The following is a 26,044-nucleotide window of genomic DNA, read 5'->3' on the forward strand; positions in this document are numbered from 1 at the left end:
CATTTTGGTGTATTGCACGCAGCCTTACCTTATTTTTTTGGACCTAAATTTGTGTTATTTCAGTCACATGACCACAACTTTATGTTACGCCAAAAATCTTCTTTCACTACTAAACTATGAGATAGATAAAAAAAAAAGAAAATTACAGGAAATTCTTTCGATTATAACCCCCAACTTTCGCCTTTAATTTTTTGGTGAATACTTTCACCTTATTATTCTACATGTACCAGATTTTTTTATATAAAAAATACATTTTCCGATTTTATTAAAGAAGACTTCTTTACTCGTTTGAAATGAGTTTAGTTTGGATTTTGGAAGTATCAATGATTTTTCTTTCTTTCTATTTTTTTAAAGAAGACTTTACTAGTTTAAAATGAGTTGAAATGAGTTTAGTTTGGAAATCAGTGATTTTTCTTTCTTTCTTGGAGTACGCTTAGTTCTCATACTTTTTTTTTTTTTTGCATATTTTTTCATCTTTCTATGACATACATACCAATGACGAGTCTTTCACCGCTACATGAGCAAGATGCAAAGTGACCGATACAAAAAAGAGTTTTTATTTGCAAACATCCTTACAATAAGTTATTTTTATTAGGACAGTTAACACATCAGAGTAGAAGACACCTATATGTGTTCTCAGGACACCAACACCTTTGCAACTCCAATGTGTGAGACATATGGTCGTCGTTGCACAAAAGCATTGCCTGGAATGTAGAGCTATACTATCTCGATTACAGCCCGACCGACTATTTTTCCTTCGTTGAGATCCTGGAATGCTTTGCCTGACTCCTCAAAAGTGTATTTTCTTGTAACAGCATGGCCAAGGTCGAAGATACCTGTTTCTGCCAATCTAATTAACTTTGGAAGATCTTGCCTAGCCCTCCCTCCATATGAGCCAATAACTTTTATCTGTTCACATACAAATTTAATTTGCTTGGATGAATTTGTCAAATAAGTGAGGTGCTACACTAAAGGAAATTATTGTCATTTAGTAATGTATACTTTATGTTTTAGCACTTCGCGTCAATTCTGCTTTGGTAGAAAATTAGCATTATCAATAAATATTACATATTTATAGTCTCCATATTGTTCACATGTAACACTCAATTGAGTTTAAAAGCGGCCCTTGATATGAACAATTTAATCCCAAAGGTTATCTTGAATCATTTGTTCAACAGTTCAAGTAAAGGCAAAACCACTTGTACAACCTAATTCTTATTCCCATACCCCTAATTTTGGCTTGAGCAGGGCAAGATTAAGACATTGCGATAAATCGCAGAAAAAAATGAAGCAAATTCTAGAACAAAACAAACATTAATAACGATAAGTGTGCTAAACAGTTTAAATCCAACATGAATAAAACTAGTGGTTATATGTCAGAGTAGAAAAAGTAATTATAGTAACGATCGACAATGTATACAACACACAAAGCACTTACCTTTCTGCGAACAAGTCTATTTATATCCACCTCTCCTAAAGAACCAGCTTGTGCCAGTCCAATCATCACTGCTTTTCCTCCATCTTTCACACTTTGTGTGCACTGAGCAAATGTCTGTGGTCTCCCTAAGGCTTCAACAGCAACGTCAACACCCTTTCCACCAGTAATTTCCTGCGTGAAATTAGAGAAAACAATTAAATAAAGGATCTCTCAAGCGATATAATTTATGCACGATAGTGTGAGTGGGTGATGTTAGGAGCTAATAGACAGAGGCCGCACAAGATAGAGTTCTGGCAATTAAACAATGAGGCGAAAGAGAAATGCATATACAAGTATCTTTTCAATGGGATCTTCCTTAGCCGAATTTATTGTGTGAGTTGCACCAAGTGTCTTTGCTTTCTCTAGCTTTTCATCCTGAACATCAACAGCAATTATATCCGAGGCACCAAATGCTCTAGCTATCTGCAGACAACTGGAAGCGGTGATAAAGTTACAATGGAAACAAGTGATCAGAGCCTACTGCTCAGATATATGAAAAGTTTTGCATAGTATAAAGAGTTTTCTTCTCAAATCAGTGACCATTTAAGCAAGCATTATCGAAACAGCAAAAATAGAAAAAGGAAGTAGTCACTGATGATTAAATATTTAACAATGTGACATCCACTTGACAATTGATTTAGTTACCTAGAACCAACACCCCCAGTTCCAATAACAGCAACAGTATCACCAGGGCGCACTTCGGCTGCATGAGCCATTGCACCATAAGCAGTAAAAACAGCACATCCTAGTATTGCAGACTCGGTATATGGCATTGAATTTGGCAATACCGCCAATGCATTTGCCGGCACAACACAGTATTCAGCAAGCCCTCCCATACTATACATGTATATCGGGTTTCCTATAAATTTGCCAATTATTTTCAGTATTCCAGTTATGAAGGATTCTACTCTTAGCAATAAATACTCTCAAAAAATATGAAATTTGTATCAGCTGAATATGAAATACCATAGCAGAGAAAACTACGACAATGTAAACACATACTCTTAGTATAAATTAAGATCGTCTATATGGGAATAATGATAGCATACATTCATTTCAGAAGTATCGGTAATATGTGAATCAAGTAAGAAGTAAGAGGGTTCACCACTGCCTCGAAGAAATAGCCGAGTTTCACCATCGTATAGGGTTCCTTTTGCGCGGTTATAAGCAAAAAAAGCTTCACACAGATCATCATGGCCCTGCATACCATTTGTAGACAACATAAACACCAAGACCATAGTTCAGTTGACAAATGGAGTGGAGTGTGTAATACAATGTTACCTTTGAACAGTAGGAACAGTTGCCACAAGGCATAATGAAGGCTCCAACAACTCGAGATCCAATTGGAAGCCTGAAACAATCAAGAACAATCCTACTTGTTATTCCTTTTTGCTAGTCATCAAGAACAATCAATCTTTTCATTGAATGCAAACTCATCATCATAGCATTATCACACAAAAATGTGGCAGTTTGACAGTATTCAATTACACAAAAAAAAAAAAAAAAAAACTTTAACCTTTCTATAGTTTTGGAATCAGTGTGTTGTCCATGTTCAACAACTTCACCAGTAATCTCATGGCCCACAACACAAGGACTTGAAAACGGAATTTCACCTTTCATGACATGAAGATCAGAGTGGCATACTCCACATCCTGCATTCAAAAATCACATCTTTACACAATCAGATCCAATAATAACCACCAATCATAGTGGTAACACTCATTTTGAATTACAATCCACAACCACAATTAAGCTGCAATATACAAGTTTTAGGATCAGAAACATAACGTCATTATTTTTAATTTAAAAAATGAATGGAATATATATAGCCTCAAGAGAGATAAAAAAATACCCTTGGTTTTGATGAGAAGTTCACCAGCTTTGGGACGAGGAATGTGAAATTCTTCAATGGTGAGAGGTTTGTTGGGTTCCCGAAAAACAGCACCACGCATGTAAGATGGTAATCCAACACCACCAACAGCTTCTGTGTAAATGGTACATGCGTCTTCAACATTATTCAACAACTGTTTGTTATTATTCAAACGCCAACAAGACAACCTTTTCAAGTTGTTGCTTCTGATGATGTTCCTACGAACTATTGCAGATGCCATTTTTCAATCTCAGACAGACGACAATTCAATTCAATCCAATCTTTGAAATTGAAACAAAGTGGCATCAAGACAAGATAATCTATACTTGTTTCTTCAGAACATAATATTAATAAAAAATTGCCAAGTCATATATTCGTATTAGTAATAAAACATTTATTAAGATTAGTACTATCACTATGACATCACCCACCTCTTATACCAAATCAATTTACAACACGCACACATCCAAAACCAAATGACATGTCATCATGTCCTATCTAATCTAATCTTAATCTTAATGTTCAATCATTATTATTATTATTTTGTTATCATCATTATTATTGTTTTGTAGTAAGTATTTAAAAAACATGTTAGTATTTTTTATTTTAAAGTCTATTGTAAAAATATTTTAGTATTATTCCTGTCATTTGACCTCGTCACACTCCAAGTTTGTGTGTCTTGTCTCAAACTATTGTTTAAGAGTAGACATCAATGCTATGTGAATTTAAAATACTTACTAAACTAGTGACCATATCAATGAATTCAATTTGAGGGTAAAAAAAAAAAACAGAGAATTGTTGTTGACACATTTGGTTTGGCTGAGACACACGAGTAATTTACCTAAATGCCCCTCGGTAGTTAACTGCCGAAATTTTAGAAAACCGGCTGCAGTTAACTACTGAAAATTTCCTCGGCAGTTAACTATCAAGGATTTCCTTACTGCCGAAGCGTCCTGAAGCCAAGACAGAGGCATTAACTTCATTTCCGGAACCTGTAATGTGTTTCAAACACAAAACACAACATATGTACCTGTTTTTTTTTATGCATAACGGTTAAAATGACAAAACAAATATTGGCGCAAATGCACAACTTAATTAAACCAACATTTTTATATACCATTAAACAAAGTAAAATATCTCATGAAATTAAAAGTAATGTCATCAAAATACAAATATACAAATCAATGTCATCAAAATACCAAAACTAAAAAACAAGTCCCAAAAAACAAACTACTAGTGGTCCTGGTCCTGCTGATGCTGCTGTTGCATCCTCCTCGGCCTCTGGCCTCGCCTCCTGGTCAAGATAGGCGCGATCTGCTCCCAAAGATGGCTTATGGCCTGGAACCACTGCTGAGGGGTCATGCTCATGGCCTCCTCCTGGCCTAACTGCTCATCAGCATAGGCAACAACGCCACTAACCATGTCATAGGAGTCCAGCGAGCTTCTCGCCTCATACCGCTCCCACTCCTGTGCAATGATCTGCTCTTCATTTGCTGGCCTCGGAAGATCTCTTGGAAGAGGTGGCAAAATCTGAGGGTGAGACACCTAGTGTACCATAACACATAATCATCCGCCATGTCTGCTCTCCTGCCTGCTCACCCCAATCGACCGCCTTAAGCGTGTGAGTGCGGAAGTCGACGAATGCCTGCACAATCTGAGGCGGTGACAGCTCTACAACATCGGTCGGATGTCTGGAGACGGTCTGGACGTATCCGTACTGCCTTAAAACCCTCTCGGGTAAGTGACGGTACACCTTAGGAACACCGCACATAATCCAGCCTGAATACCACAAAACCTCCTCAAAATCCTGGATCTCCCTGTGCTCTTCGTACGGCCTCCAACATACGTCATCCAACTGTATACGATCAAACAGTGACCGATATGTGACCCCCTCTCTGACCCTTTTGAAGCTTCCGCCTCGCCGCAACCGGATAGTTTTCCATGTAGTCAGTGTTGGGATCAACACTGGAAAAACCAGGAAAATGCGCCAAAAACCATGCCTGCACAAACCAAACAAATCACATTTATAAATTATTACGCACCAAAAAATATAACAAAAAATAAAAGTTAAGGTTCACATTTATAAGTTTCTTACAGTCAGCAGTGTCACGCTTCCCCAAGAGCTCTGTCTCCAGGCCTACACGCCGTAGCTAACTCGCCGTATAGGTATGCGAGTGTCATCCCTCCCCAGGAATAATTACGCATCCCCACGTAGCCCTTCTCCATGGTCGTCAGATAGACCAACTCGATGGGTTCGTTGCTTCTATCACCAAACAACAAGCATCCTACAAGATATAAGAGATAGGACTTCACACAAAATGTCCTAACCCTCTGCAGCTCCTCCATCTCCTCTGCATCCTGTAACATCCCGTTTTCCCAACATAAAAATTTCATAACAATTAATCAGAGTTTTCCACATAAACAGAATGCTACACTTTTAAAAAATCATAAATGGAATAAATAACAATTTTATCCTTCATAATTCAATTCAACATAAATATTCAAAACTTCGCAGCGGATTTAATTCAACAACTAAAATAGTCTTTGGCACGAAGGTCTCATCATAACATCTCATAAAAATCCAAACTAAATCATATTCATGTAAAATCATAAGCAATACGTAAGGAATAGAAAATAGACACAAAAGTTCCCATCCCGTTACGTATTAGAGCACCTAAAGACACAGTGAGAGATAGCCACTCACAGTGAGACACAGCTAGTTATTCTCGATCACCTGCAAGTTACTCATACGAAGAGCAACATTTCCAAGTAGAAGGGGTGAGATTTCACATTCAATAATAATAAGCATATAATTCATCAAAAGCATTTAACAACTTAAACTTCATCAATTAATAACATTAAATCTTCTTATAATATTTCATTAATAACTCAATCAACTTCTAATCATTATTAACTTCATATTCATCGCATTATATACATCATCACTTAACACATAATAATCAAATCATAATCATCATCATATAACATCATAAATCATCACATTATAAACACCATCTTATAACATAAACGACACAACATAATCATCATCTCATAATAACATAAACAACACAACGTAATCATCATCTCATAATAATATAAACAACACAACATAATCTTCATCTCATAATAATATAATCATCTCATAATAATATAAACAACACCACATAAACAACAATGATTAATAAATATTAACACTTCACTTAGTTCTTTATTAATAACTCATTGACAAATGACAACTCAACGACAACGACAATGCAACTTCTACAACTTAAACTCAACATATGCAACTTCAACTTCTTAATCATGCATGTGGTACCAACCAGGACATCAAGCCCCAACGTATTGAGCGTAAATAGGCTCACAGAGCATCAAGCCCTCTCCCTTCTCATATTATGTATAAATATACATTACAGAGCATCAAGCCATCACCCAACGTAAATGAGTATGCAATGGACTCAACATCTTAACAACTCAACAACTTAGACATCTCTTATGACTCCAATAATTTGGATCAACATCTTACAACTTAAACAACTTAGATCAACATTAGATCTTCATGATATTAATACATCACATCAGCAAGGCAATCATCATTTAAACATATACAGCGAGTAACCATCAATAATAATCTTCATATATAACCATTTGCAACTTCATATCAACAACATTCACGTTATATAGATCTTTTCACATTTAATCATCAACGTAAATCAACAATATTAAATCATCCTCTCTGAACCTCATTATAATCATTAAAGCTTCAGTCCTACCCCAAAGGTCAACTCATAACATCACGTGGGACAAAGATCGCATTTAACTTAAACAAGGTATTCTGTAAATGGGTAGCTCGCGAGGCGAGAGCCTCTACTCGCCATGGCGAGTTCAGGTGCAACTCACAAAGATTCATTCTTAAACTATTCCAGGTTCAATCTCAATCTACAATCTTTCCTAATCATTATCATACAAGTTTAGGCACTCAAAAACATCTAAGGTTCGACTTAAAGGTCAAAACTACAAAATCATGACAGCTCTCTGGTCACACTCGCTAGGCGAGTGAATCTGCTCGCTCAGGCAGAATCACAATTTTCACGAAAATTCACCTAATCACTTGGTTTAAACCTTAAAACCGATTCCTGTAATCATCCTATGGATTATCTAAGGTCTGTAAACAGTTTCTACATCAATCTAACAACTTTTCATCAATTAATCATCAATTCCTCACTTTAACCTAATTCTCCAACTTCCTTAAAGTAATCCTGAATTACAGACTTAATAAGATTGAATGTTAGTCTCACCCTTACCTTAAGATTAACGATCGGCAGCTTTTCCTCTTGGTTCTTCTCTTCTTTTGTTTTTCTCTGACTTCTCATTTTCTCCTTTTTTCTCCCAAAAGCAGTTTGCACGAAAACCTTATTTTCTAATTCTAACTATCCCCTTTTATAAAAATCCTTAACCTACTTATTTTTCTCTTATATCTAAATCTCCCCAAAATCTCAATATTCTATTCTAATATATATATAAAATATTTTTATAACGAATAACAAATATATCTCAATAACAAATATATTTCTATAACATATATATATATATATATATTTCTACACTAAATAAGAAATATATTTCTACACCAGATAACATATATTTTCACACCAAATAATATATATTTTTACAACAAATAACATGTATTTCTACAACAAATAACATATATTTCTACTACAAATCATATATATTCCTACAACAAATAACATATATTTCTACTACAAATCATATATATTTCTACAACAAATAACATATATTTCTACAACAAATAACATATATATTTCACTAATAAATATCAACATATAACAACAAAATATCACTCATCTAATTTCCAAAACAGCCCCCACAACTTTAATCTTATTTTATTTTCAAATCCTATTCCATTAAATAATAAAATAAGCCACTTAATAAATCACATAATCATATAAATATATTCTAAACTTATTAAAACAATCAAATAAATCAAATAATTCAAAGAGGGCGTTACACATCCTCTGTATCCGCCAATACGTTAGCCCTACCAAGGTACCTCGTATATAGCTCCCTCAGCTTCGGGTAACTAATGTACCCGCCGTACTCCGTACCACAAATATTCTCCGCCTCCTGCTGCGACACACCCAAGTGCCTCATCAGTAGTGCCGCTCCCTCATGTTTCGGCATCTTCTTCCCATGGCTCAACATCCACCCCTCAATCTGAAGATGCGTCAGACATGCGACATCATCCAAGGTGACAATCATCTCCCCCAAGGGCATGTGAAAAGTGCTGGTCTCGGGATGCCATCTCTCGCATAGAGTCATCAGCAGGGCATAAGGCACAGTGGCGTAGCCCAGGTAAACCAAATCATGTAACCCGCTCTCCCTAAGCGGATCACAAAACCAATCCTGATTCCCGTTTGAGCGTCCGAGACTCAAGATTTTAGCCTCATGATTAATCGATTTTACCACACGCAGCTTACGAACCTGAAATAATAGAAAAATAAACATAGTTTAAACAATTTATACATTAAACAATGTAAACATTTAACTAAACAAAATTAAACTTAACAAATTCAAAAATAAAACATAACACAAGTAAACCTTAAAACTTAAAACACATAACAAAATAAATTGAACTCATAATTAAACATAAAGAAAACAATAAAAGTTGAAATAAAGAAAATAATTAAACATTGTGCTCGTGATTTTCGGATATCAAACCATTAATTGATATGAATCGTTAATCTTTGAACTCTCGATTTTTATTCGTGGGAAGGGAAAAAATGAGTAAAAACCCTCATCGAGACTTTGGATTCGGGGGTTGGTTATGCAAAGGGAAGGTGCTAGCACCCTAAACATCTACGGTATTCCGTAGGAACCTCTTACCTAATTTACCTTGTGCTAAATTGATTTGCTTACTTGAAAATTATTACCTAAAAATCTAAGTGAAAGAATGGAGGGAGAAGAAGTATGTTTTTGGTTATTTTTATTTGATTTGGAAGGATAAAAAATCCTATGCCTACATACCCTTAAAGAAAAGGGATCAAAACCAATGTAGTTCACCTCAAAAATTTCTTTGGTGGGTTAGGTTGATTTTAAGATTTTTGAAAATGGGTTTTAAGAAAAGAAAGAGGCCTCAAGGCATGAGAGAAAAAATAAGGTGAGGTTGTTCACGTTTTAATTACAAGAAAATCAAGTCTAATATGAATATTAATTCAATTAAGCATTTGATTAAGAAAATAAAAAGGAAAGACACTTGGGTTACAAACCAAGGTTTATTAAGAAAATATTTTTGGAGTTTTGCAGATTATTTGCATGTTTTTGTTGTTTTTTGGAATATTAAATGAAAATTAAACTAACGGAGCAATAAAAAATATAAGCACGTGGATTTTTGTAGTGACGTTGGATCACCACAAAATCCCTAATCTAATTTTTTGCATTTTTGGATATATCTAAGGCGGTAAAGAAATAAAAGGACACACACACCCACACACTTTTCTCATTTATATTTACATTGGACCTAAATACATTCTAATTGCTGGAAAATAAATAACAATAATTAAAATGCTAAATAAAATAAAATAAAAATGCAAAAATGCTAAAAAGAAATAAAATGCAAGAAAATAAAAGAAATGGACAACCGAAGGGACAAAAATTACCGAAGGGACAAAATTCCGAAGGGACTTATTCCGAAGGGACAGAAAAAGGAGGGAGAAGAAAAGAATAGCTCGTCAACACAAGCTAAAGAGGGAGAAGAGAGAAAAGTTCTTTGACAACTCAAGAGAACTTTTGGTGTGTCAAATTGTGTGGAATGAGGGCTCTATTTATAGGTGAGGAGGTTGATGAAAAAAGGAAAAAAGGTTTAATGGAAATGATGGACAATTATGGTGAATTTTGAAAAAGGAATGTTAAAGTTGACACTTGACTTGAAATTTTTTTTAGACCTTGTACATTTTATTTTGGACCTATTGACACTTTGTTTTTTTTTTTGACACTAATTAATTAAAAAGAAATAAAATAAATCTAATAAGAAATAAAATAAAACAAATTAAACTAAATCATGTAAAGAAAAATAAAATTAAAAGATCGAAAATAAAAATTATTAAATATAAAAAAGTAACTAATCTTAAAATTAAAATTAATAAAAGAAAATAAAAAGAGAAAAGAGGGTCCGACTCGGAATAAAAAATGAGGTACTTCAAAGTAACCTCTTTGTCAAAATTTCGTCTGAAACGACGAAAATTCCCGACTTTAAAAATACGAATAAAATGGGTAAGAATAGAGGAAAGTGGTCAAAATTTGGGGTATGACAGATGCCCCTATTTAAGTTTCTCCGTCACGGAGATTTAAAAAAATGAAAATTTTAAATCAACGGGTCGAAGAGACTTAAATACTAAGTACACCAATTTTTGACTAGTTGAAATGCTGAGAATGCAATGCTTATGAATATACTGGTATGAATGTCTGCGATGCAAGTATGAATGCAAGGACGACAAAAATACATTGACTGGGGAAAAAACTGATAGATATCACTGGGGAGGAAATATTATTTTATTACCGTTACTGTGGTAAGACGAACATACGAACATGAGTATCGTCACTTACCTTTACTGAGGTAAAGACCGACATACGGAAGGAAATACTGTCAATTACCTCAACTCGGATAACGACCAACATACGAAAAGGAAATACCGTCAGTTACCTCAACTCGGATAACGACCAACATTCAAAAAGGAAATACCATCAGTTACCTCAACTCGGATAACGACCAACATACGGAAAGGAAATACCGTCAGTTACCTCAACTCGGATAACGACCAACATTCAAAAAGGAAATACCGTCAGTTACCTCAACTCGGATAACGACCAACATACGGAAAGGAAATACCGTCAGTTACCTCAACACGGGTAACGACCAATATACAAAAAGGAGATACCGTCAGTTATCTCAACACGGATAACGAACAACTTACGAAAAGGAAATACCGTCAGTTACCTCAACTCGGATAACAACAAACTTACGAAAAGGAAATACCGTCAGTTACCTCAACACGGGTAACGACCAAATTACGAAAAGGAAATACCGTCAGTTACCTCAACACGGGTAACGACCAAATTACGATAAGAAAAGGAAATACCGTCAGTTACCTCAACACAGGTAACAACCAACTTAAGAAAAGGAAATACCGTCAGTTACCTCAACTCGGATAACGACCGACTTACGAAAAGGAAATACCGTCAGTTACCTCAACACGGGTAACGACCAACATACGAAAAGGAAATACCGTCAGTTACCTCAACTCGGATAACGACCAACATTCAAAAAGGAAATACCGCCAGTTACCTCAACTCGGATAACGACCAACATTCAAAAAGGAAATATCGTCAGTTACCTTCTCAGAGGTAACGACCAACAAGATTAAAGTCATTTGCTACCGGTACGAGGATAGCTTACAAATGTTACTGGGGAGCTAAACTGAATTGACACAAAGATTGCTCGGTGGGACCTGCCACTTGAAATAAACTTTAATTGGTGACAAACTTGAATCAAACACATTGGGGATGATACTTTTTACAAGATACACTGAAATAAGACACTTGGTAATAATGCAACCATGCATGAATGATATTTGTGTGCATGCTATCTATGCATGAATGAATGAACATGTACGAGACAAATATGACAGTACAACGGAAGACTGTTGAGACAAGATTTGGACAGGTCCTAAAAGGAAATAGCCCGGCATTGCAGCACAAACACTCGAGAATCTTCCACGGGGATACCAATACAGGAGGTGAGTCAAACACTGACGGGGTATAGCCCTCCAGACAAAACGTTAGTGGGGTAAAGCTCAAAATCAAACCCCTGATAGGAGAACAAACCAATAATCAAACTAATGATGGGGGCACAACCCAATAATCAAACCAATGATAGGGATACAACCCAATAATCAAACTGCTCATGGGGATACGACCCAACAGTCACCCAACTGATGGGGTAAAATCCATATTCAAACTACTGATGGGATACGACCCATGTCCAAACCAACTTACGGGGTAAAAACCCATGTTCAAACCAAACGGTAGGGGGCACGCCTTATAACCATACCACTGAAGAGATAGCAAAACTTGATTCAACCACTGAAGGGGTAACTGCCCATGAATTATACCGCTAAAGGGGAACGGCCCATCAATCATACCGTCGAAGAGGTAACAAAGGTAACAAACCATTTACTCAACCACTGAAGGGGTAACTGCCCACTAAACAAAACCAACGGCGGGGTCACCCCTTATAACCATACCACTGAAGAGGTAACTGCCCACTAATCAAAACCAACGGCAGGGTCACACCTTATAACCATACCACTGAAGAGGTAACAAACTCCATAATCAGGCTACTAAAGAGGTAACATCCCATTAGGCATAACTTTGATGGGATACGACCCAATAAACAGACCATTGATGGTGGAGTAATCATTCCTTGGGGATAAAGCCCACCGATCATAAACCTGGCAGAAGTTGTCATCAATCAAAGCACAGGCAGAAGTCACCATTTAAACAAACCATTGGCATGAGTTGCCATCAATCAAAGCATAGGCAAAAGTCGCCATTTCTCGGGGTGAAACCCATCAATCAACCATTCTGGCAGATGTTGCCCTTAATCAAAACATAGGCAGAAGTCGCCATTTAAACAAACCATTGGCATGAGTTGCCTTCAATCAAAACATAGGCAAAAGTCGCCATTTCTCGGGATGAAACCCATCAATCAATCATTATGGCAGAAGTCGCCATTTCTTCAAACCACCAGCTGAAATCGTCATCAATCAAAGCACAGACAGAAGTTGCCAACATTTAAATCATTATGACAGAAGACGCCATTTCATCTAACCACTTGGCAGAAGTTGTCATTTGTAAATTAGTACAAAGTGATTCTTCCAAACGACCCACTTGAGCGGTGATGCCTCTGTCTTTTTCATTTCAATTTTTTGTTTTTTTTTTAGTCCCTAACTTTTGCCTGGACCGCCCTTTCGGGTTTTCAATCCACCGGGAATATATTCTTTTTTTTGTATGCCCCCTAATTTTTGCCTGGACCGCCCTTTCGGGTTTTCAGTCCACCAGGACGTTCATTTTTGGCTTAAGCCGCCCTTTCGGGTTTTCGACTTAGCGAGCTTTTTTTTTTTTTTTTTTTTGTATATATATATTTTTTGACAGAGGTCATCTCACAACTTTTGGTCATGCTTACCTTGTAGAGTTTAACTGTACTTGAGACGGATGTTGATGTATGTTTCACCTACCCATAAGTTCAAAGAAGATGTACCTGTTGTTTATGCTTTTCAGAAGACATGAAAAAAGTTTTTAAAAGATTTTTTTTTTTTTTTGCTTTAGGTATTAACATCAAAAATAGAAGAAAAATTTGCAAACAGAATGAATGAGAATTTCAAATAAATGGGCATATGCTCAAATTAATGTAAATGGAGTGGTGGCCTGCCAAAGGCATGGCTCCACGGATTTTAAAAAGTTTGGAAAACGGTAATTATATGGAAAAGATACATTGAACACAATAACTATTGTTTCCTCTACCAACTTTGATTCCACCGTTCTGAGTCTCTGATTTGCCGGCGCTTCAGATCGGAAGTCCTTTAACAGCTAAGATACCTCAGATGAATCATATCTGATTTAGTGCAATTACCTTGCAATGAGCCGGAGGTCTTTTGACAGCTGAAATGTCCCAAGTGAGTCATGTCCGACCAGATGCAGTTACTTTGTCGTGATCCTTAACTTTTGCATAGATCGCCCTTGCGGGTTTCAATCTATCAGGATAATCATTTTTTTTTATAAACGTCTCTAACTTTTGCATGGACCACCCTTTCGGGTTTTCAGTCCATCGAGACGCTCTTTTTGCCTAAGCCGCCTTTTCAGGTTTGCGACTTATCGAGCTTTTTCATTTTAACAAAGTATTTCTTGACTGCATCAGTATTTACAGGACATACAAGTTTACCACCATTCTTTGTAATTTGGCATCCATTTGCCCCTAGAATTGGGTAACATATTTTTAAGCACAAAGCCACTTTCTTGACATTCACGGGGACAAGCCTTCTTTGTCGAATACTTGCTTTATCCTCTTGATATGACTGTCCATGACACCCGGCAATAACACTTTTAAGTTCAATCAATCTTGGTTTTCTTTGGAACTTCCGTTGACAGGACTTTGACCTTCATGTGGCACAGTGCCTTTACATTGAATACTGAGGGATGGCGGGGGGCTGCCCCTGTTGAAATGTGCATGAAGTACAATATCCCTGCAAGGCAGATGGTAGCATCTCGTGCCAATCTTTGTACATGAAAGTCCTCTTCTGGACATTCTTTCTTCATATTTGCAGCTACGACGGCCAAGATGCCCCAATATGCGAGAAACCTCAGTGGAAACTTCTTCATCATCCTCTTCTTCAGCCCCAGATACAAGGAACTCAAAGTCGAGAAAGAGTACAAGGTTTAAGTGTTCAACGGGTTTATTAATGCATGAGTTGATTATTGATATAAACATTATGATTATGCAGATATGTGAAAATGATTAAAGGGAAAGGTTTTTTGGTTTTTGTATTACCATTTTTCCAGAAAAAGCACAAAATAAAAACAAGGTCGGGATCAAGGCGACCTTCCATTAATGATGAAAATACATAAAGCAAAAAGCCCTAAACAAATTCACTCTCGCCTCGGGTGGGACGAAAGGATTTTTTTTTTTTTTTTTTTGGAAAACATAAAGCAACAAACAAACATATTAATTGAACAAATGAGTAGTAGAAATAAACATCAGCAAAGACCCAATTGTAGCTAAACATTCCATGTATCAACATTAGGCTTCAAGATCCGATGGCGGATTAACTTGCATGTTTGCGTTCAATCTTAGAAGCGTAAGACCTTATCTTGGATCAACTTCTGAACTTCATTCCTAAAAGCAAAACAGCGCTCAATATCATGACCAGGTACCCCTTGATGGAAGACACAAGAGAGGTCGGGCCTATACCCAGTTGGCAATTTCTCAGGCATACGAGGAGGCGGTCTGGTCTGGACAAGCTTCCTCCTAAGCAAATCGGGAAACAACACTGCATATTTCATGGGGATCGAATCAAACTGTGGTTGTCCCGAAGCTCGTTGTCGAGGTTGTTGTTGATATTGCTGAAATTGGGATTGATAGCTCTGATCTTGAACAACATTGGTGATGGACCTAAGAGTGGCAATAGAGTGAGAAGACATATGTTGTTGTTGAAGTAGCACTTTTATATCAGGGTCATCGAAGGACCAGACATTATTTTCAATCAACTTCTGAACTTCTTCCTTCAAAGGATAGCACTGCTCAGTGTCATGACCTGGCGCCCCTTGATGGAATACACAGTTGAGATCATGGCGATACCAAGGTGGCAGCGGATTCTGCACCCGAGGAGGTGGCAGGGTTTGAACAAGGTTCTTCTTAAGCAAAATGGGAAGCAAATCCGCATATTTCACCGGAATTGGGTCACACTGAGATGCTTTTCGGACCTGATTTTGAGGAATAAGCGGCTGAGAACCCTGTTGTCGAGGCCGTTTCATGCATGTTGGCTGACATAGTAGCTGAGGCCTTTGCTGAACAAGCGGTGGATCCTTTGTAGCCATCAATGAAGATACTAGGCTAGTTAACTTCTCTACCTCAGCCCGAAGTGTTGTTACCTCTCCACGAAGCTCGTGGACCTCTTGCTCAAGTCGATCCATTTTTCCTATTTTCACGAGTGTCTGCATATGCGAGCCGAACTTGGATGAAGACATTGAACGACTTTACTGATGGATTGACCTTTTGCTGGTAGAAACAAAATATGAGATACAGACTAGAAACTATGAATGCAAAGATGATGCATGATATATTTATGCAAAAATGTACAATTTTTTTGAAGGACTTATCAAAGTTAATTTTTAAACATGGTAGAGAAACATGGTTTCATTTGAAAATTGTGAAGATATTGCAAAAGGCCCTTTTTCAAAAGGTAAGAACGAAACCAAGGAAAGAGTACAAAAGGTAAAGCTTAGTTAAGATTTTTGAAGTTGTATCTCTTGGTGTTCACTCGTACAAGGTCCATATCCATAATGTTTGCAAAAAACTTGTCTAAGTCCTTCAATTTTTGATGGAAAAATATATTTATTAATGAATGCATGTATGCATGGTTATACTAAAGTACATTGAATACATGAGGAGGTTAAGTTCCACAATGTTGGAGTCGAGGGTAACAACACCACTTGGTAAGGACTATGGTTTCAAATGTACCTGTATCACGGGTTCTACCAAGTTCCCAAATTACAACTTCCCTTATGAACATATCGGTGTATAGGACCGCTCCTAGTCCAATAACAATCATAAGTAAGTCTAGTTTGAGTGTAGTATCGCGTGTCGACCAAAGTCAAGACTGCTCTTGGTTTAGCCACCGCACTACGTCCTAAAAAAAGGCCAAGATGGGTTAAGGGTGATCTAAAGGTCCTCAACGTTTAACGGACTTCAAAAATAATAACGCCAATCACGACTGCTCATGACGACATATTATTACTTTTGAAAGACCTACGTTGAGTGGAGTTACATCACGTGTGCACATATCGCAGGACCGCTCCTGGTATGGCACTATGATCGTACTCCGTCCTATCTTATGTTTCACTCAAGCCCGGGTGTAGGACTTATCTCACCACTCACGTAACACGGTATGTAAGCAAATATGTACAAAGCATAAACAAATAGTACAACACAAAATAAATAAAATAAGGTGGGTTTAACCCGCGTAAAATTTAAGTCCCCAGTGAAGTCGCCATTTCTGTGCTCGTGATTTTCGGATATCAAACCATTAATTGATATGAATCGTTAATCTTTGAACTCTCGATTTTTATTCGTGGGAAGGGAAAAAATGAGTAAAAACCCTCATCGAGACTTTGGATTCGGGGGTTGGTTATGCAAAGGGAAGGTGCTAGCACCCTAAGCATCTACGGTATTCTGTAGGAACCTCTTACCTAATTTACCTTGTGCTAAATTGATTTGCTTACTTGAAAATTATTACCTAAAAATCTAAGTGAAAGAATGGAGGGAGAAGAAGTATGTTTTTGGTTATTTTTATTTGATTTGGAAGGATAAAAAATCCTATGCCTACATACCCTTAAAGAAAAGGGATCAAAACCAATGTAGTTCACCTCAAAAATTTCTTTGGTGGGTTAGGTTGATTTTAAGATTTTTGAAAATGGGTTTTAAGAAAAGAAAGAGGCCTCAAGGCATGAGAGAAAAAATAAGGTGAGGTTGTTCACGTTTTAATTACAAGAAAATCAAGTCTAATATGAATATTAATTCAATTAAGCATTTGATTAAGAAAATAAAAAGGAAAGACACTTGGGTTACAAACCAAGGTTTATTAAGAAAATATTTTTGGAGTTTTGCAGATTATTTGCATGTTTTTGTTGTTTTTTGGAATATTAAATGAAAATTAAACTAACGGAGCAATAAAAAATATAAGCACGTGGATTTTTGTAGTGACGTTGGATCACCACAAAATCCCTAATCTAATTTTTTGCATTTTTGGATATATCTAAGGCGGTAAAGAAATAAAAGGACACACACACCCACACACTTTTCTCATTTATATTTACATTGGACCTAAATACATTCTAATTGCTGGAAAATAAATAACAATAATTAAAATGCTAAATAAAATAAAATAAAAATGCAAAAATGCTAAAAAGAAATAAAATGCAAGAAAATAAAAGAAATGGACAACCGAAGGGACAAAAATTACCGAAGGGACAAAATTCCGAAGGGACTTATTCCGAAGGGACAGAAAAAGGAGGGAGAAGAAAAGAATAGCTCGTCAACACAAGCTAAAGAGGGAGAAGAGAGAAAAGTTCTTTGACAACTCAAGAGAACTTTTGGTGTGTGAAATTGTGTGGAATGAGGGCTCTATTTATAGGTGAGGAGGTTGATGAAAAAAGGAAAAATGGTTTAATGGAAATGATGGACAATTATGGTGAATTTTGAAAAAGGAATGTTAAAGTTGACACTTGACTTGAAAATTTTTTTAGATCTTGTACATTTTATTTTGGACCTATTGACACTTTGTTTTTTTTTTACACTAATTAATTAAAAAGAAATAAAATAAATCTAATACGAAATAAAATAAAACAAATTAAACTAAATCATGTAAAGAAAAATAAAATTAAAAGATGGAAAATAAAAAATTATTAAATATAAAAAAAAGTAACTAATCTTAAAATTAAAATTAATAAAAGAAAATAAAAAGAGAAAAGAGGGTCCGACTCGGTTTAAAAAATGAGGTACTTCAAAGTAACCTCTTTGTCAAAATTTCGTCTGAAACGACGAAAATTCCCGACTTTAAAAATACGAATAAAATGGGTAAGAATAGAGGAAAGTGGTCAAAATTTGGGGTATGACATTTCTGTGCAAAAGAATAAAAAAAAAAACACATATAAAAAGGGATATAATAATTAAACAAACACATATATAAAGAAAATAATTAAACATAAAGAAAAAACATTTAAAAAAATTACACTTACGTTATCTGAATTATACAAAAGCGGCAACGCCACATGATTGACATAAGAGTGCAGCAAAGATAGGTCCACCGGTCCTCCAGAAAAGGAAGGGTCCAGAGGTAACACATCCGGGGCAGCAGCTGCTGCAATGTCATCATCATCTGTTATATGTTGCTGCTGCTGTGGTATATGATCTTGGTCATACCCACCATCCGTAACATCGTGGTGTACCTGATCCTGATAATTCAGGTACTCCACCTGCTGGCTCGGGTCAACCACCTGCGACTCTTCAGGTTGTGTAGCCTGAGAAGCCTCCTGCGAACTCCCTGAACCATCCACACTACGACCTTTACCCCTCTTTGGGATGTGGCCGCTTTGCCTCTCTTCCTCCGATGGCTCTGAGTCATTGCACGCCTACCACCAATCATCTTAGATGGATCAATGAGGTCCTGATCGGCCATATCTACACAAAAAATAATAAAATTAACATCATTTCCATAACCTAATCAAACAAATTAAACCTAAACTAAACATAAACATAATCAAACTCATTAAAAGTACAACAATGAACATCATTTCCATAACCTAAAATCATTCAATATAATCATCATTACAATAAAATGTATGTCCATCATTTCCATAATAACCTAAACATCATTCAATAATTAACATACACTTAATCATTTCTATACACTTAATCATTTGTGTCCATCACTAAACTAACTAAAAAATCAATATACACTTAACCAAACTATAATTAACATCATTTCTATCATTTCCATAACCTAAACTAACTAAATAATCAATAAAATTGTCATGGAGACAGTTTATCAAACACTTTGTGTACAAAGTATAAAACATATTCAAATTGTGTTCATTTGCCACCATTCAAAGCCACATTATGATTTAAACAACATAGGCAACAACTACATTCATTTATCAATTCCTAAACTACACATGCAATCATCAAATTGTCAATTTTAAAATCAACCCTAACCACATGCAAACTACTCTATTTTTTTTTTATAAAAAATAAACCTAAACAAACTAACATTATCATTAAAATGATTGATACAACTTACTTGTGATAATGTGCAATTGGTTTGCTTGCAATTTGTGAAAATGGCTTTGGTGAAGATTGGAGAGAAATTGTGAATTTTGGAGAAGTTTTGAAAATGGTAATGTTTTTGTTTTTGCGTATGATTAAGTTCAGATTTCCTCGGCAGTTAACTGGCGAGGGGGCAAAATCTTATTTTACTCGTGTTTCTCAGCCTTATCAAATGTGGGAACAACAATTCTAAAAAAAAAAGTTAACCATGACATTCATAACAAAAAGGAAATGTTAACGAGTGCCCTCGAAATATTTAAGGACTATTTTGAGTTTTAAATTGGTCATTTAAATTGTTAATTTAATACATTAATAAATTTTTAACCCTCTTGAAATCTTAAAAACTTTAAATGAGTGCATAAAAAGAGTAGAAGATATATACCATATGTCATCAGTTTGTTTGGACAATGCATAAATATAATATATGAAAGATTCGGGTTCGAACCTCGGCCAACAGAAAAAAAGAAAATATATTTACTATTGATATAAAGTAGTTGATTAAAAAAAATAAAAATTGTTACAATTTATTTATAATTTGAGTTTTAAATCCAACTCATGGATTTAAAACTAACCCTAAATCATTATGATGAATATAAATAGAGGGAGGGTTTTATGTTACAGTAGATAACAAGCACGATTAAAAGAATCGAAAAGTCGAAGGAGGAGAAAAACGAACGCGACATAAGCAATCTGGTAAACTCTGTAGTTTCTCTTTTTTTAGTTATATATGCTGTATTGTGTTGGTAGAAAGTAGCAACTTTAGTATTATTTTGGGTTTAGTGGAATTCGATTTTCGATTTTCGATTTTTCGATTTTTTTTTTTTTTAATTCATGGTCTTGTGTGTTGTTAGAGGCATCTATCTGCATCTGTGATGGGGTTGTCGGATTTCTCTCTTCCCTTGTTTGTTAGAACTTAACTTAGAATGATGTTTTTTTTTCTTTCTTTCTTTTCAAAACCATTTATTTACTACAAACCACAACATGCATGTATGCATGTGTGCTTCTGTTATATTGACTAATCCGTGTATTCTTCTATTCTACATCTATGTATTATGATTATGATTTCATTGTTTCTTGTAAACTGTAGGTTTAAAGAGATGTTGTATTCAGATGAGGGTGTTTACATTGGTAACATCAAGGATGGACTTGCTCATGGCAAAAGAAAGTACACATGGTCAGATGGATCAATATATGTGGGTGATTGGGTTGATGGAGATAAGACAGGGAAAGGATTGTTCATACAGCCATCAGGAGACAAGTATGAGGGTGAATTCTTTGGGAATCGCCGTCATGGCAATGGCACCCAAACTTATAAGAATGGAGGTAGCTACGTTGGAAATTGGAAAAATGATAAAAAAGATGGAAGAGGGATTGAGACTTTGGCTAATGGTGATGTTTTTAATGGTTGTTGGTCAAATGACTTTGTATATGGATATGGAGTTTTTAGATTTGCAAATGGTGACGTCTACACTGGAAATTGGACTTGTAGTGATGTTTTTGATGGTTGTCGATCAATTGCGCTTATACATGGATTTGGAGTTTATAGATATGCAAATGTGGGTGTCTATATCGGAATTTGGAAAAAACATGAAAGGGATGGATTAGGGATTATGAGTTGGGATACTGGAGATGTCTTCTATGGTTGTTGGTCAAATGGACTTGCACATGGATATGGAGTTTATAGATCCGCAAATGGGGATGTCTCCATTGGAAATTGGAAAACATGGAAAATGGATGATGGGAGAGCGATTTTCGATTGGGCTAATGGTGATGTTTTTGATGGTTGTATGTCAAATGGACTTAGACATGGATTTGGAGTTTATAGATTTGCAAATGGGGATGTCTACATCGGAAATTGGAAAAAAGACAAAATGGATGGAACAGGGATTATGAGTTGGGTTGTTGGTGATGTCTTCGATGGTTGTTGGTCAAATGGACTTATACATGGATATGGAGTTTATAGATATGCTAACGGGGATGTCGATATTGGTAACTTCAGGAGTAAACTTCTCCATGACAATGGAAAATACACACACTCAAATGGAACAATATACGAGGGTGATTGGGTTGATAAAAAAGTGACAGAGAAAGGTCTGAAGATATGGACCCTTCAAAATTCTCATGGTTCCACTTCATTGCAGATTTCAAATAAAGGTCAGTCTGAGGTATCTAGTCTGAGCCCTTTGGTTATCAAAAGGGAATATATGCAAGGAGTTTTAATTGTGGAGAAAATCAGACCGTATTCAGAAGTAACACATAATAATAATAATAATAATAATAATAACAACAAAAAACAGGGTGCATTTAGTGCGAAGAAAGCAAAGAAGAGTTCGTGCATATGGGCAATTTTGAAGACCATCAAAGCTATTATATGAATCTTAATCTGCAACTTGGCATCAGGTAAATTATTTGATCTTTTAAAAAATTAAAGTATTATGGAAAATTTGATATAGTATTCGTGGTTACCACTATTATCACCTTTCTTTCAACTGTTCTATACTTAACTATTTTATAATCATGCATGGCCTTATGTAGAAAATCATTTGACTTATAGGGTAGATGGCTTCAAGGGTTTTTAAAAAATGTCTGGACGGTTTGAAAAAAAATGCACACTTGCTTCTCGATTCCCAAATCAGATTAGTATAAGAAATAATTTATAATATAGGCTGTGTTTGATATTGTAAGTATAATATTTGAAACACCACTACTAAAAAAACTAAATTTAGTGAGGGAAAATGTAAGTATAATATTCGACCTGTAATTTTATATGAAATATCGGACAATATCGATTTTATAAAACTTTCTTCCTCAAGATCTATTCTAGGAAAGGGATAATCTGAAACTCAAAGTTGTCAATTATATTCTTTATGGAAATGGAAAATACATTCGGGGAATTTCCGACACAAGGATTCAATTAGTTCGGCTATTTAGTATTTAGTTTGCTTCTATGTTCACTTTTGACTCATATCAACTTCATGTCTGAAGTATGATTATTAGTTTCAACTTATTCAAGATGATTAGAGACCAGATCATAGTCACATAATTCGCGGTTCGCTTCGGTATGTGGTACAGGTTCGGGTACCCGGTACGGCACCTTTCAAAGAATTGGGTACGTGGGGGTATACATAGTCGGTACGCTATTTCGGTTCGCGTTACGTGCTAATGTATTAATTGGTACGTTATGAAAAATAATAATTAAATAAACAAAAAATAATTAAAAATATTAATTGTTAGATTTTGAAAATAGAATTTTAAACATAAATATTCATTGTTAGAGATTTTTTTGAAAGGGGTAAGATTAGCAATTGTTGTATTTTAGTTCAAATAGTGCAAAAAAGCCCATATAAGAATGGTTCAGCGGCCCATATACTTAGTCCAGCGGCACAATGAAGAAAAAAAACCTAATTTCATGTCTTCTTCTTCCTTACGAGTAACAGCAACAGCTGCTGCTTTTCAAACCCAGTTTCTTTCTCTTCCTAACAGCGGCTGCCTCCTTTACATCATCATCTAAACTGTTTCTTCCCTATTTCTAGATCTATTTTTCGGATTTTTCTGCGGGTACTCGGGGTACGATCGTTATTGCGAATTTTCCGGCGAATTCTGACGAACCAGTACGCGGAAGTACTGCGAATCGGTTCGCGCGAACCAATTCGCGGTTCTCCTATAGATGCAATGAATTATGTTACTCTGGACCAGATATTTTGTTGAAAATGTGTATAGAACTTTTTCATGTTTTCTTTATAACAACCTGTAATTTTAATTTTTCTTAGAAATTTTTACGCACCTCTTACCTGTTGAGATCTGCAATGAAGATGGTAAATTACTAATCAGGAAGCCAGAAAATTAGTTTGTGATGTTAGTTAATTAGGCTGCTGCAATTTTGATTGATCGAGTTTCTAATGACATGTTGATAGGGCCAAGACTTGCCCAAAATTGATGGTAAGCCAAATTATATTACAAACTATTAGCTTCCGAAATTGAAGTATGAAAACTTTCTTACATGTATTTGGACCTGTGGCTGAGACAAATAGAGTTTGGGAAAAACATTCAGTCTGGTGTATGACTGTTCAGTTAGGAAAATACTTAGGTAATATAGAGTTGGGTGACATTGGCCAATCACAATGCCACAATGTTTGTGTTTCTCTCTCTTTCACAAGCATTATAATATTGTGATTGGTCAATGTCACCAATGTCACTCAACTTTATGTCATCCAAGTGCTATCCGTTCAGTTATGGAGTATCTGGTTATATACCTTTTTTTTATAATAAAAAAAACTCTAGGCATATTGGGGGGACGTGTCCGATAGGATAAGGATACCGTGACAAAAATCATGAATATGTGCATCACATCACATGTACTCTGTCTGTGTATATGACATCTATTCTCATGTTCACCAATGTTTTATTTTTCCTATGCAGAGATCATCCTGATATAAATACAAACACTACCAATGAGGGAGGACTAGATGGTACATGAGATGAAGATGGAGAGCAGTTTCAATTTTGGATTTCATTACTCACTAGCACTTATTCTCATAACATCTTAACTTGTTACATATTATTTTATTTATCTTATTATTCACTAGCACTAATTCACAAAAAACATCTCGGCGTGTTGGATATTAGAAGTGACAGACATCTTATTCACATTTTCGTTTTGTTGAGACTTCAAAACATTCATCATGATTCCCTATTAACTCTATTTCTTTCATAGCATGATAGCTTGAGTGAAATTCCTTGTAGTTAGTTGGTTGTGTGATTGTTGATTTTTAATGCTTGCTTACTGGTATTCTTGTTGCAAGTTTTCCTTTGTGCATGAGATCCTTGTTTTATTAACTTAGGGAGCTTGATGTAATTTTTAGCTTCATTACATAGTTAAATCATTGAACACCTTGATGAGCACATTAATATTAAAAAGTGGAAATCTGATTGGTTTCAATTTCTGCTGAGTTCTCACTCATAAAACTGATAATTTAGTCCCATTCAAGAGAATGCTGAGGTTATAAAACATCAACGAATGTGAACTCATAAGGCTTGTTTCTCATCCATCGTACAGGGATTTGAATGAAACGTGTATAATTTGTACAAGGGAAATGTTAACGAGTGCTTTCGGGGCACTCTTTAAGGGTTTAAAGTAGTAACTTTTTATGAAAAGTTGTGTATTCATCCATCTTACAGGAATTTGAATGAAACGTGTATCATTTGTACAAGAGAAATACCTCTTTTGTACAATTGTTTATCATAACATATACAAGGGCAATACCTCTTTTTTTAGGTGGCATTTCAAATGGGAAAGGTTAATCCTTTCCCACCATGGGAAAGTTTGATTCAATGATTAGATTAAGTGAAGAACATATTCTTAACATGCTCCCTCAACACTAGATTTTTTTTCACACTATCTTCCAACAATTTAAAAATTTTGAAAATTAATTTTTAGAAATTAAAAAAATCGAACAAATATAAAAAAATTCAGATTTTTTATTTAAATTATGTAATTCATTTATTGAATTTTGGAAATTCTTTTTTTTGAAAAAATGAAAAAAAAAATTGTTCAAAATTTTATTTCAAAAACCTTATTTTCCAGAATTTTATTTTCTTAGAAAAATAAAAAACTTTAATTTCAAAATATTTTTTTTAGGATTTTTATTTTATTTTTCAGAATATATCTTATTTTATTATGAAATTAAAAAATATATTCTTTTTAGAAAAATAAAAACTTATCTTAGTTTCCAAAATTTTATTTTTATTGAAATATTTTTTTTTCTTCTAACATTCAATAAATGAATTACATAATTTTAAAAAAATATTATATGAATTTTTTTTATATTTTTTCGATTTTTTTAATTTCTGAAAATTAATTTTTAAAATTTTAAAATTGTTGGAAGATAGTGTGAAGAAAAATCTAGTGTTGAGAGAGCATGTTAAGAATATATTCTTCACTTAATCTAATAATTGAATCTAACTTTTTTATGGTGGGAAAGGATTAACCTTTCTCATGTGAACACACACCCTTTTTTTATAAGGT

At 35.2% G+C, this 26,044-nt stretch overlaps 2 protein-coding genes across 2 annotated transcripts; one reads left to right on the plus strand and one right to left on the minus strand.

Annotated features, from left to right (window-relative positions):
• Positions 1–534: 534 nt before the first annotated feature.
• Positions 535–3,686, minus strand: LOC11443106 (alcohol dehydrogenase). Its single transcript, XM_003630356.4, has 8 exons — positions 3,330–3,686; positions 2,994–3,129; positions 2,759–2,828; positions 2,583–2,676; positions 2,123–2,336; positions 1,769–1,910; positions 1,439–1,609; positions 535–909 (listed from the first exon to the last, which is right to left on the minus strand). Exons 1-8 carry the CDS (start codon positions 3,586–3,588, stop codon positions 718–720), a joined length of 1,278 nt encoding a protein of 425 aa, XP_003630404.1. The 5' UTR covers positions 3,589–3,686; the 3' UTR covers positions 535–717.
• Positions 3,687–20,626: 16,940 nt separating this feature from the next.
• LOC11440056 (phosphatidylinositol 4-phosphate 5-kinase 8) lies at positions 20,627–24,808 on the plus strand. Its single transcript, XM_003630359.4, has 3 exons — positions 20,627–20,712; positions 21,107–22,419; positions 24,439–24,808. The coding sequence occupies exon 2, from the start codon at positions 21,117–21,119 to the stop codon at positions 22,392–22,394; it is 1,278 nt and encodes a 425-aa protein (XP_003630407.2). The 5' UTR covers positions 20,627–20,712; positions 21,107–21,116; the 3' UTR covers positions 22,395–22,419; positions 24,439–24,808.
• Positions 24,809–26,044: the final 1,236 nt, after the last annotated feature.

The sequence above is a fragment of the Medicago truncatula genome, chromosome 8 (assembly GCF_003473485.1).
Source record: "Medicago truncatula cultivar Jemalong A17 chromosome 8, MtrunA17r5.0-ANR, whole genome shotgun sequence".
Classification (NCBI taxonomy): domain Eukaryota; kingdom Viridiplantae; phylum Streptophyta; class Magnoliopsida; order Fabales; family Fabaceae; genus Medicago; species Medicago truncatula.

What these genes read in the sequence shown, in the direction of transcription:
- LOC11440056 (XM_003630359.4), top strand. Translation starts at nt 21,117, where the DNA reads ATGTTGTATTCAGATGAGGGTGTTTACATTGGTAACATCAAGGATGGA.
- LOC11443106 (XM_003630356.4), bottom strand. Translation starts at nt 3,588, where the DNA reads ATGGCATCTGCAATAGTTCGTAGGAACATCATCAGAAGCAACAACTTG. An exon ending in ACTTCTCATCAAAACCAAGG is followed by an intron (nt 3,130 to 3,329) that starts GTATTTTTTTAT and finishes TTTTGAATGCAG; the next exon opens with GATGTGGAGTATGCCACTCT. An exon ending in ATAGACTTGTTCGCAGAAAG is followed by an intron (nt 910 to 1,438) that starts GTAAGTGCTTTG and finishes GTATGTGAACAG; the next exon opens with ATAAAAGTTATTGGCTCATA.